The following is a 13,314-nucleotide window of genomic DNA, read 5'->3' as shown; positions in this document are numbered from 1 at the left end:
TCTCCTACATGTCTATTCTTTTGCCTTTTTTTCCATACATAAAAGAACAAGGCATCTGCCCTGCTTTTATCTCTGGTGTCCCCGATTTCCCAACTCAGTCCCGCTCCTCTTATTTTATCTCAAAATGCTACAGAAACTTCAGAGTTCCTTCTCTATGAAAAATGGAGCAGCACCAGCTTCTTCCACATCACACTCTCTGTTACCAGCAGATTAGAAAGTGAAGGTGGCGCGCTCTGAAAAAAACTCTAGGCATCTTGCTCTGGGCATCTGCACCGGAGCCGTAATCTTCACGAGAGCCACACAACTCCCAGAGTGTGGTAAAATTACTCTGCTGCACGGCACAGAGAAAACCCAAAGCAATACTCTCACAGCGGAGGCGTTAGCACAGTGGAAATGGTCCCTCTGATGGCCGACGTGCAAAAGAACATCGTTTAGGAGGTGACTATCTGGCTCTGGTCTATCAAACTGGAAAAATGGGACAAGCATACTCGTGGTCTCAATACCTTTAATATATCTTGAAATAAACAGTACAAGCCTCATCATATAACAAAACCATGTTAAACTAAAGAGAAATAAGTCAAAGAAATGAACAGATTTTTGCCAGAGTTAAATTCGAAATTCAATTGGAGAAGAAAATGTATGCGAGATAAAAGTAGAAAACACAGGAATTCAAATAAATAAATAGACAATATATCCCTGAACTCATCACTATGGCTGTCACACTATGACTATGGAAATGCAAGGTTAATTCAAAATAATTCCAAAGAGCTCAGGGAAGGTCAAAGCTAAAGCAGTGGGGTCAGCGGTACACTTTGTGTTTGCAGGAGCACTTTAGTTTTTAGTCTAAGTGGCGTAGCGAGGTTCAGGGTCACACATGCACCAGGTTACATCGATAGGTCGGAAGCAGGATGCTTTGGCGCGGGGGGGGGGGGGGGCATTCTCAGGCAGGGAGGTCACAGCGGGGAGTCCCGACAGAGGACAATCGCCAGCTCAGTGCGATACAGCTTCCCTCCATCAGACAGAGCCATGATGCTCATTTTGTACTCTCCTAGTCCTTTTGAGTCCACGTCCTGCCAGAAACGACACAGGACCATACAGTCAGAGGCAACTCACCCTGCTTAGGGCTCTATATTTGGAAAGTAATCTGAACTGGTTAATCAATAGGCCAACTATTCATTACCATTTTGTTCTTGTCACAGAGGTCCTTCAGTAAAGCATCCAGTTCCTGCTCATCAATGTAGCCATTACCATCCTGGTGAAAGACACGACAGATCGGAATCACGCAGAAGAAATAAAATCTCACAGGCGGATATCCTGCGACATGCGTAGCACAGAGATATGGCATGTATGAGGCAGACGTAAGGACCAGCATGCTCTTTGACCTTATCATATTGGGTGAAGATGGAGTCAAATTCTTTCACTTGGAGTCTGATGCCCTGCAGGTGAAAACACAGGAGAAAAGAGGAATGAAAACCGATAGAAACTGCAAGGGGTTTCTCGACAGCAGGAAAAGCCTCACCAGATCCAGAGCTGATATTAATCCATGTAGAATGATAACTGGAACTACTGCCGACTTAATCCTGATCAGACAGACTAATCCTCTGTCAGAAAGGAATTGTCTCTCAAGCTGGCATGCATGTGTGGGAACATGCATGACAAAATACATGCGAGAGAGCGATATGGAGATTTATGTAGTCACTGGGTCACAAATGTTCACATTTGGAGGATCTAAATCGGACAAAATTATACTTCCAATTACCAAAATCCCTTTCGTGGAACATTTTTTGTCAACACCCATATGTCCATTGTGACCTTTTCTACTGATCCAATAATGCCGAATTGAACTATTCCACTTTACACAGCTACAGGATGTCAGTCTTATTTACAACAGTAGTTGTGATCTCACATGCAAAATCTGTTTGAGTTTAATCTTACCTCGAACTTCAACAGGAAATTTTCGTGGACAGGTAAAAGCCTGCAGTAAAACAAAGAAGAAGGGTTCAATTTCATTTTCTCAGCCCTCCTTTAAAAAAAAAAAAAAAAGGGCACACAAATAGAAGCGGAGATTCACTCACCTCGCCATCTCAGAGAGGCCCAGCTTACCGTCGCAATTGAGATCAAACATCCTCAGCTGCACAGAAAGAAGTTTAGAAGAGAATTCATCAGCGAAATGACAAACAGAAGCTCTTCAAGAGCAGAACATTAAAAACACGTCAACTTGAGTCGTTTTTATTGGCTGCATTAGAGTGCATTAATTAAATTCATTTTGATTTCTACAGCGCCAGATCATAACAGAAAGTTATCTCAAGGCATTTCACAGGTGTAGAAGGGAAAGACAGAACCCAACCTGTCCCACAAGATCAAGCACTTGTGGGACAGGTTCTGTTCGTTTCGGCCTGTTAAAGGGAAGTTTTTCCTTGCCTCCGTCACCAAAGACCCTCAGATGACAGAATAACGAAGTACCAGCACTACAGGTGAGATGAGAGGAGCATGTCATTTAACCAACTGTTACTTCAGCTACATTATGTTAAGCTGTAGCAGGGAAGCGCTACATTTTGAGAATATGGACATGAAATTATCGTTGTGATAAATATACGTTATAATGCATGAGAAGCAAATATCTTTTCATGTCATCTCTTTGATTTGCTGAGAGCTTTGTTGATTGTGTATAAATTATTTTTTTTAAAGGCATCTTCTCTGGTCCTTCCTAGTTTTTCCAGACAGCTAAATTGAAATTGATTTGCGTGAAGTCAGATAATCTTTCACATTTTCCAGTGCTTAGTGATGCATCCCGATACTCACAATGGTCTGTGTGTACTCTTTGAGCTTCTGCTCGTCATAGTGTCTGTCAGTCTTTGCCAGCAGGTCTGACAGGAAGCCCTGAAGACAGAGAAAAGCTCCAGAAATCAGCGCTCAGGGTGCATAATGCACAGATCACTCAAGAAAATAGCTGCAGGTTTAGAATTGTTCCCTCTGCAGATACTTCAGCATCAATGGCAACCTCAAGTGGGTAAACAATTATGAACTAGACAATGTGCATGTGTTATGAAATGAAAACAAAACAGAAATCACACCCACTAAAAAAACGTCTCTTTAGTTTACTGCAAAAATGATCCACCAACTCACAGACCTGAGCCAAAACAATAAAATTCCCTTTATTCTGCAACATGTTGGAATGCCAGCTTTGATTTCGTACACCAAGTCCATCGCCTGGGGCACCTGCCCTTCAGTTGTCCAGTTGAGGTGACATCCAGAATAGCATGTAATCATTTACTTGAACATTTGTTAATCCCTCCATTCCATTGTCTTTAACCCCTTGTCCTGTGCAGAGCTGAAGCCTCCTGTGGCTGGACTGGGCAAGAGTTGGGGTATGTTCTGTACTGGTTCCGACACAGACAGTCCGGCACAGCCACGGGCAAAGTCAGAATCACATTTGTTAGGAAAATAGGGATGATCAATTCTAATTAACCTCTAATATATGCACATTTTCTTTGATGTGCAGAGCGTACCGTACATATTTTTGCAGAGAGAGAAGTCGACGTCAAACTATGACATTTGTGTGAGACCGTTCCTCTGCTGCCAGAGCAGCTGGACATTATGAATCTTCATTAATAGGCTTAATTGCAGATTTGAACACATTACCCTCAGTTCATTTGACTCGATGTACCCACTCCGGTCGGAGTCATACTTCCGCCAGGCCTGCAGGAGAAGAGCGGTGTTGTTAGCGTGGCACTCAGAAAACACAACTACTTTATAAAGTGCGGCATCTGCCAAAAACGTCAGAGTGACAAAACAGCTTTTTGTGTTTTTCAAGTATCAAAAAAAAAAAGCAGCAGGAGGGGAACAACAACAACAGCGTGAAGACAAGATGAGGCCCTTTCTGTCACGGTTCGTTGCTCGCACTTGTTTTTTCCCTGCTCACCTGTTTTTGTTTTTGCCTAGATTGCTCATCAGACTGGCTGTTTTGCTCCGGACACACCTGATCCTCGTTCCCTCCTCGTTTGACCTGCTCCATAAATCTCCTCTCCACCCCGGCAGCGGTGCCAGATTGTCCCATCGGCTTGTCTGGTGCCTGTGATCGCCTACGCTGCTGCGGTGCTGCCTGTGTTTTGCTGTTTCCTACCTATTGAGGCTTATTTTAGGTATTTGTATTTTTGAGGCTGTGTCTTTTTTGTTTACCATTTAGCTTTGATTACCAGACAGTCTTCCCTAGCTTTGGGTTCCTTTTTGATTTCTTGTGCTGCTAGTTATTTTATTTTTTTGGCCTGTGATTTTTCGCTACTGTACTGAACGCCAGCCAGTCCCGTTCCATCTCTTGTGTTTGTGTTTTGGTATTTTGAAGTAAAGACTATTTCTCATATTCCTGCCCGTGTCTCCGCATTTTGGGAGCGCTTGGAGTCTGTTTCAGCTCATTGTGTAACCTTTAATGTAAAGCATTTTATATATGAAGGGTGTATTTGATTAAGAGAGTGGAGTCATGTCATTTTGTGTACACATGGAATTTGCCAAAGCCCTTTTTAAAGATGGACAGCTGAACCCCTACAGCACTCACTGATTTTCCCTGCAGAAAGCTGCGCTCCATTCATAATGTATGTCTGTCTGAGAATAGCTCGAACACACACCACCGCTGAAAACCCTCCTCAGGGTCCACCAAGCGAGTGTACACGCAGGTCGTTTTGAACCGCAGTGGGACCGGTGTTTTATTGCATTCTCTCTATTTGTTTGAACAAATGCACCTGCAGAAGATAAAGGTTGCTGGTGGGCCTCCAAACTGATGAAACAAAGTGGGGTTCAGATATGTTTTAGTGCATTTTTAAGCAAAGCATTAAAGCCTGCATATCACATTCATTATCTATGTGGTGGGAGAACACTGTGTGGTTAGAAGCTAAATGCATCGCTAACATAAGCACAAGTAAAATATTCATTCATGAGTATTGAAATGAGTGAATTCAGTGATGCTCTGCAAAATAAGAACGTTTTGAGTTTCAGACTTTAAATGAACTTTTTTTTACTTCCTTTCTGGACGGCTTCCAAACCAAACAATCGACTGTTGACTTGAGGCCTTCATAGGCCGGTGGAAAATAAGCAAAGGTCTCCAACAGAAGGATAACTCGAGGCATTCTGAGCTCTCCATAATATAATCCAAATTCTTATCAATCATCAAATTGAATCAGTGCTGAGGAGTGAGGGAAGCATACGGTGAGGGATTCAGATAAGCAATATAAAGCGACTTACAGCCATAAACTCAGTGCTGGATCCCACAAACTCTCTAAAGCAGAGCAGAAAGTTTTCCTCCGTGGGCAGAAGCTGCGCCAGCTAGAGAGGGAAGACAAGGAGACGGAACGGTAATTTAATCCAGAGAAGTACGTACTGTGTGTTTGGAAAGACTCCAGACAATTAAAATGATGTTTTATTTCCACTGTTTGAACTGCAAAGAGTTGCAGTAGAGGTTAGGCCATGCATCGGGGATGTTGCCCATAGCAACAAGTCTACATGTTTCTCACCTCTGACATCTCAATTTTCCCATCAGAGTTCTTGTCGATGTTGTTCATGAACTCCTTCATCTTTTCTTTGAAAGCAACATGCGAAGGATCCGGCTAGCACAAAGACACACGCGACAAAGGAGTTTTTAGTTCAAATATATACAGTATATATGTGAGAGAAGACATAAATACTACATGCTGACTCAGCCAATTCTGTCAGCTGTCGGAACATTTGTGTACATTGCTACAAATCTGAAATGAAATTTCTAGTCATCCTAGACTAGTAACTATTCCTAGTACCGGTAACTATTCCTGTCGACTATTCCTAATGAGAAAATGTTGTTAACTAACATATGTACCTCAAAATGTTGGTCGTGGATGCTGAAAGCCTCACATGTTGTCACTCTTTATCTTTCAATGAATTGAAAGCGGACTTTGAATGCACTGTGTGTAAGCTTTCACAGATGTGCCACAGCTGGCACACACTCACCATGCAGGTCCCAGGTCCGTGTCTCACAATGTCCAGCTCTTTAAAGAAGTCTTCCAGCTCCTTCCCTTCAATGTAACCGTTTCCTGTGGAGTCCCAGAGGATTGAAATCAGTTTTGGATCATGACAGGTCATTGCACCTAATAGGAGCAATAGTCCCACGACTCAGCTATGGAATCTACACCTAGAATCTGGAATCACATTGGTGTCAATATGCATCTCTTTATTCCGATATAATGCAACATTCTAAGGGTTTTTGGCACGACACTGAAATCGGTCATGGAGTTCTGACGTTCTCCTGCATAGAGGCAGACACACCAAGCAAACAAAGTCTTACCTCCTCAGTGGATTCAAGAAATTAAAGGTCCCATATTATGAAAAACTCACGTTTCCCACGTTTCTACGCTATTATGGTGAGTTTGGGTCATTATCAACCCAAAAACAGCTAAATAAACCATCCAGTCAATCCTGCGTAGTTCTGTAATCAAGTACAGAAACGCTTCTGGAAGAAATCTCACTTACTGTGACGTCACAGTACAAAAACGTGCACAAGATGTGTGTGCACATGCATGCACATCGTTTTCGTTTTCAGAGGCTTTTCTGACAGAGCTGAGACAGAAAAGAGGGACGCTGTCCTGCAGCATCTGTTTGCTATTTTGACCAAAGACTCTCACAGATATTTTATAGAAGTGTCTGGGAACTGCGTTAACTTGTGAAAAAAGGGTAAAATGTGGGACCTTTAACTAATGGCGCATTCAAAGATTTTTATAAGTTTGATGAAAGACCTCTGCATGAAGTTTTTATGAAAGACTAAATGTCACTGGGGGTTCATTTTTGGAAACTTGTGTTCTGATTGGATCAAAGTTAGCACTGACAGAACAGAATACTTATTTAAATATGTCCAAACCACTGAAGTCTGGTTCTCTGACCTTGTCTCCAAAACGTCTAACCTTCACTGTCCCTCTTAATGTCTCATTTCTAATCATGGCTGGCCTCACCACTGTCTTGTTGACCTTTCCCTTCATCCTATCACAGAGCACACCTGATACCTTCGTCCACCCGTCCCCGCCCACCTGTATACTTCACTGCACAAACACAGCTAAATAAGATGAACATGCTACATCAAATCTTTTGCAAAAACAAGGACATGACTTGACGATATTGACCATGTACATGTACATAATGTACATTTATCTCATGACCAAGTGTGCATATAGCAGTAGCATGCTGCAGCACAAAACAAAGAGTTCAGTGCCTTGGGAGGTTAAAGCAGTGTGATGAGTGTTCTCTTGCCTGAGAGAGTGAAAGGGGCAATAAAGACTGATACTTATTGGGGCATTCCGTCCCTGCTTCTGTATTTGTACTTCTTGTCATTGCCACATGACCGGAGAAGATTCAATAGAGTAACTTACTCCACTGGTCTCCCTGCAGGTCACACGGTAACATTCAACGTTCTCTTTTCAATCGTAACAATGAGTCCCATCTGCCTACAATCCCAGCAAGGATTGGCTTTTATGTCGTTTATCGCAGAAAAGTCGATGTTAATACAATTGTTATTTCAATTGAGAATAAAACACAGATGTAGAGCATGAAATACATGGATTTAACCCACCCCCTCCTAATCTGTTGTTTTTCATATCCTTTTAGATCATCATCCTCCTCCTCTTTTCCCCAGTTCAGATTTGTTTGCACAATGTATTTTATAGGTGCTTAATGTCACCATCTGTGCTGTGGCTGAGCTGCTGTTTTAGATATTAAAATAAATCACTGCAGAAACACAAAGCTTTGGTCGCGGAAACAAAGCAAACTTGGAATTGTTCTTAAAATCTACTTTCATTTTCAAAATAAAATAAACTAATTAGACGGAGTAGAGTAGGCTAGCATATTTATAATTCATCTTTTTACAATACTGCCACCCAAGGGTGGAACTGTTTGACTCCTGCCCTCAAAACATGCACCTCTTTGGCCTCGTTCAAAACGGCCCTAAAAATACACCTTTCAGGGGGGCAGAAACGGAGATAGTCATCACGACTCTCTCCGGATCAATCCCCCACCCCCCACTTTTTTGTCTAACATTCTATCTAATAAATATATTCATCATCATCATCATCATCATATAAACAATTGCTAGACACGTTGCTCCATATTAGATATTTTGTGAGGGCAATTAAAACTTTAGTTAAATCTAAATCAAATTCTGTATGTAGAATAGAATAGAATATAAAACAGAATAAAAAGCCTTTATTGTCATTGCATAGTGGATATACAACGAGATTAGGAGTGCTGCTCCGTATGGTGCTCAGGTACAACATAAAATACAAATAGTAGTAGAAAAAAACCTGACAAATTGAAAGTGATAAACAGTATGTGCAGATAGATTGTCCAGTACTTTGCATTTAGTAATTGCACATTAGTTATTGCACATGAGGTCGGGGGGGCGGCGGTATTGCACTTAATTTATAACACATTCTTTTCCTTTACATAACAAATTGCACATGGTGAGTAGTTATATTGTTTAGTGCTTGTTGTTGTTCAGAGCGCCGATGGCTCTCGGCGAAAAAACTTTCCCTGAGTCTGTTAGTCAATTACTATGGTGATAAAAGGTGTAGGAAAATAGGAAAAGTGTCAAATGCTCTGTCATCAAAAGCTAATGGTGGCACGGTGGTGTAGTGGTCAGCGCTGTTGCCTCACTAACCAAGAAGTTGAATCCTATCTGTGTGGATTTTGTATGTTCTCCTGTCCGTGTGGGTTCTCTCCGGGTTCTCCGGTTTTCCTCCCACCTACAAAAACATGCAATTTAGGTGAATTGGATATTCCAAATTGTCCGCGGTGTGTGAGTATGTGCATGAATGGTTTGCCTCTGTGTGGCCCTGCAATGCGCTGGCGACGCATTCGGGGTGTATCCCACCTTTTGCCCATAGCAGCCTGGGACAGGCTTCAGCAACTCCCATGACTATGACTCAGGAACTTGTGACGCTGCTTATCGTCGCAGCTCCTTGGACATCTAGACTTTCCCTCTGTTTCCCTGTGTGTTGTTGCCCTGTCTCTCTCCCAGTCCATGCACTCCTGTGTTTGTTTGTCTGTGTTTATGGGTGTGGCCACACACACACACACACACCTGTGTTAAGTTTAAAGTTTAAAAGGTGGGTTTGCAGCTTATTCGGGGATTCGTTTGTGTCTACTCGTAAAGTGAGAGAGCCTCAAATACAAACTGCTATACAAAAGGATATGGAAATACCAAAGTGAAACAAGACATGTTTGAATAACAAATGTTGTCCTCACTGATCAGCATGTCGGTCTCCTCTGATTACATCCTGTTAACCACGGGGATGACAACCTAGATTTCTAATCTCAGATTGATTGATTTTTGTCTCAGCAGAATCCTAAAATTAGCATACTTGATAATCTCGCTTACTGTTTTGGATTCTCTCATGAATTAATTAATTCCATACCTATCTGAAACAGATGATTACATAAGAGCACCGCACTGCAGGCAGGAAAGAAAGGAACAAAACATCAATCCTGTGACTTGTGATCAGGCCTCTATGAGCGACTGCGTTCACAGTTTGCAGCCCAGCTGCAGTACAAGTCTTAGCTGCCACATCGCTGCACGCTGCACACGCTGCTGAGCACGCTGCATCCCCAAATCTATTTCAAACACAGCTCAACTGCTGATTGCTCAATGGCACCTCAGAAAACAATCCAGCTGCCCAACTCATTATGAGTGACTGGAGAATCGCACGGACACATGTCTCCCTCAGAGTAAGGAACACTTCCCTTTGCTTGTTGGTTCTAGATTTTCCTACAGCCCATAGGAGCGCTGGTCCAGCCATTCTCTGCTAGAATGCAGCTGTGACCAAGACAACAACCTGTTGCTGCCATGATGCCAAAAACAAACACATCCCCAAAAAGCACAGAAGACTGTTTGACACGTTTTCTGCAGCAAGGTATACTTTTCTCAAGTCTTTGTTTTTTTATGTTTCAGTAAAGGCAGTCGATGACATCAGCACAGATGGATTTCATAGTTCTGGCCAACAAAACAATTCTTCTTATAATTAAAGATTTGTCTGCGAGCCAGATGCAGCCATCAAAAGAGCCACATCTGGCTCCCGAGCCATAGGTTCCTGACCTCTGTAATCTATCAGCACTCTAGCCATGATAAAGGTTTGGATGCTAATGCACAGAACAGGTTCATAGATGCAAAGATTTGTAGGAAAAATGACTTTTGTTGGTTACTGTAATGGTGTTAGGCACTTGCATGAAAATAAACTGGGTTTATCAGGCAGAGTTTCTGAAAGATTTAGCAGTGGAGGTCAAACCTTTTTTTTTTTCCTAAATGGCTTTAGAAAATAATCCTTGAATTTGCAAACGAAATTCACTGACGCCGGAGTGGCTGGTTGTGAGACGGAGGCAACGCTCATCTGCAGCTTTGCTGCTGGGAACATTTCCAATGAGCAACTTGGCGAGCTTCAGACGTGAGATTCTGTCCTCTGAGGAGTCCAGACAAGTAATAACGATTATCAGCACGTACACAGTGACCAAATGTAACTCTGCAAATGTTTTTGAACCAAAGAACTTTTAGCACAAATATAAAGTACAGACAGTCCAACGCCAAACAACTGATTTTTACTCCGTCGTAGCAGATCAAGATTTTTGATGGAACCATTGTATAAATTATGATGTTTCTTGGACTACACCAAATAATTACTTCCAATACAACCTGTTAAAATACTGAAAAAAATCTGTTTAATATTATGGATGTTTCCGTTTAATATTATTGGGTGTCGTCTAGCAGCACAGCGACACACCTTCATCGTAGCCCACCAGCTTGCTGCTCTCAGCTCTAGCCTTATGCATCAAATTCCTTCACAAACTTAACCCTCCCTGAAGAGTCTAACCAAAAAGCTTTCTGACAGACTAATTACCACCGATCACGCTGCAATAAACAATAATGTTTGTTTAATTCACTTGTCTCTCACTTCAAATACAATTGTAATGAATTTTAGATGACAAATAATCGGCTGCCGTCCAACGACTGCAACATTAAAATAGCTTCTAATTGGCATCAGTGTTAATAATACATTACTCTATAATCACAGCGTCACTTTAACGGTGGAATTTTATTTTAAATGAGTGTGTTACACTGCTGTTGGAATATGATTTGACTACATTTTCTGCAACTGGCTGCATGTGCACATGCGCACACACGCACACGCGCACACACACACACACACACACAGAGGGAGAGAAATCTTCTTCTCTTCATCTTTTTCTTTTCTCCAGAACACCACAGTAAGTTTTCCTGATCTTACAGTGTTATAATCTACAGTAGATCCTGCGACACATTTAAATCAAACAAAAATGTAGCAATTCGCACATAAATTATATCCCAGAATATAATTAATTACGTTTATTACATTAAATGATCAAAACAAAACAAACAGTCCTGAGTCTGCTGATGAGTTTGAGAAAGGAAAAACCGGAAAATGTGAAGTGAACTGAAATAACAATTCTCACCACCTCTTAGGTGGAGCACATACGTTATTTATTACACTGTTTTCAAAGTCAAACTCTCAAACCCTAACCCTAACTAAAAAATAATAATAATAATAATGATAATAATAATAATAATAATAATAATAATAATAATAATAATAATAATAAAAAGAAACATTAGATATATACATATATAATATATTAAACTCTTTAGCTCATCATGACTTGTATTTGACCAGTCAGCTCATCGTTTCGCGCACTGACCGTCTGCGTCGAAGCGCTTCCAGATGTCGATGAACTGCGCCGCGGTGAGCCCCGCCTGGGGCAGGTGAGGAGACGGCTTCGCCTGAGTGGCCATTCTTCTTGCTGCTGCTTCGGCCGTGATAGTGAGAGGTCAACTTTTCCCGGTGTAGAGCTCCGTGGTTGTGGGCTGTTCCTCCTCCGTTGAGGCTTTTAAACACCCCCCTCCCCAACCCACCCTCCCGCGGCGCGCGTAATTCTTCTGCCCGCCACACGGAGGCGCCTTCAGGGTAAGGAGGAGGAAGATGAAGATGAGGAGAACCTCTGATGGGCTTTGCATGTGAGTTATCATCCAATCCTGCTCCTCCTCTGACTAATCAAACGGTTTCTCCTCCAGCCGGCGTCCTGCTGGCTCCTCTGGCTTGGAGGATGCATGTCATGTCTGCCCCCTCTGATACTGTGGCTCTCTGCACTGTGCATGATAAAATAAAGGGATATGATAAATGAAATACCCCATCCCAGGGGGCACAACACTTCAGGAGGAGGAAAGCAATAAGAACGTGCAGCAATGTGCATCTCCTCTTGTCCCGCCAGTGCCCACTGGGTGTTTGGTTTTACCTGGAAGATATTATTTACTCCCTCTCTCCACTTTTGACTTTAACTCTCACCTCCTCCTTCACCCAGCCCTTCAGACGTCCCATCATTCTCACTGGTCACAGAGGTTGAGAGGGTTGCTCCGACTCCTTGGCCGATCGAACCCACACTTGGCACACATCCATGAAGCAGCAGCAGGGTGGCGGTTGCTTTGGCTCCTAAATCACAATCATATACTTTTGCACAATCTGCAGGCTGAGCCATGAACTCCCGTGGCTCTTCTCCCCCAGCTACTGTGGTGTATAGCCGTTTCACCACAAGCTGGTGTGCGGGACAGGTGCTGAGGCATGGGGATGGAGATCAGGTGGAGAGGATATAGAAAATGAAATGAAAAGTGCATAATTCAGGAAGGGACGTGGAATATCGGCAGTCGTGGATTATAGGCAACTGTCATCTTTTAGTTCAGAATGAAGGCCCCAAATGCAGAAACAACTGTTGGATAAAATTAATTAAAAATAAATGCGCTCCAGATTTTTAGTAGCGGCCGGCATAACTGGTCATCCAAAGTGGCTAGAAGTCCAGAAGACAATCTAGAAAACAGGAAATCATGAGAAGTAAATACAGATAAACTAGCAGAGGAGGTTGGAAACACATGGACTGTATAGGACAATGAGACACAGGTTCAAACCAGAGACGCTGAACAAAAGACAAGAGGACAAGAGGACATGAACTAAACACACACAGCAACAAAACAAACCAAATAAAACTTCAAAATAAAATGGGAAAAAACAAAATTCAAGCTACAACAGTGATCAACATGGCATGCTGATATGAACACTCCTATTCATGCACTAATTGTTGAAATACAACACACACACACACACACACACACACACACACTCTGTCATTGGTTGGTGTTAACTTTATTAGCCAGTCATCACATATTTGCACATTATTTATTCTTTTAAGGCTGTTTGAATCATAAAATAATGATAATAAAGATGACATTTTGAT

At 42.2% G+C, this 13,314-nt stretch overlaps 1 protein-coding gene across 1 annotated transcript; it reads right to left on the bottom strand.

Annotated features, from left to right (window-relative positions):
- Positions 1-540: 540 nt before the first annotated feature.
- Positions 541-11,866, bottom strand: LOC137917879 (calretinin-like). The gene is made up of 11 exons (XM_068760612.1): positions 11,731-11,866; positions 5,974-6,056; positions 5,505-5,597; positions 5,236-5,316; positions 3,643-3,699; positions 2,803-2,880; positions 2,076-2,131; positions 1,936-1,975; positions 1,383-1,436; positions 1,181-1,252; positions 541-1,070 (listed from the first exon to the last, which is right to left on the bottom strand). Exons 1-11 carry the CDS (start codon positions 11,822-11,824, stop codon positions 954-956), a joined length of 825 nt encoding a protein of 274 aa, XP_068616713.1. The 5' UTR covers positions 11,825-11,866; the 3' UTR covers positions 541-953.
- Between the last annotated feature and the right edge of the window lie 1,448 nt (positions 11,867-13,314).

This window comes from Brachionichthys hirsutus, chromosome 1 (genome assembly GCF_040956055.1).
Source record: "Brachionichthys hirsutus isolate HB-005 chromosome 1, CSIRO-AGI_Bhir_v1, whole genome shotgun sequence".
Classification (NCBI taxonomy): Eukaryota; Metazoa; Chordata; class Actinopteri; order Lophiiformes; family Brachionichthyidae; genus Brachionichthys; species Brachionichthys hirsutus.
This window is presented reverse-complemented; position numbering and strand designations above follow the sequence as displayed.

Bases quoted from the DNA above. Each gene is read 5' to 3' on its own strand.
- LOC137917879 (XM_068760612.1), bottom strand. From the start codon at position 11,824: ATGGCCACTCAGGCGAAGCCGTCTCCTCACCTGCCCCAGGCGGGGCTC. The intron at 5,598-5,973 runs GTGAGTGTGTGC...TCTTTGTGCTAG, and splicing joins ACGGACCTGGGACCTGCATG to CCGGATCCTTCGCATGTTGC. The intron at 1,071-1,180 runs GTAATGAATAGT...CGTTTCTGGCAG, and splicing joins TCTGTGACAAGAACAAAATG to GACGTGGACTCAAAAGGACT.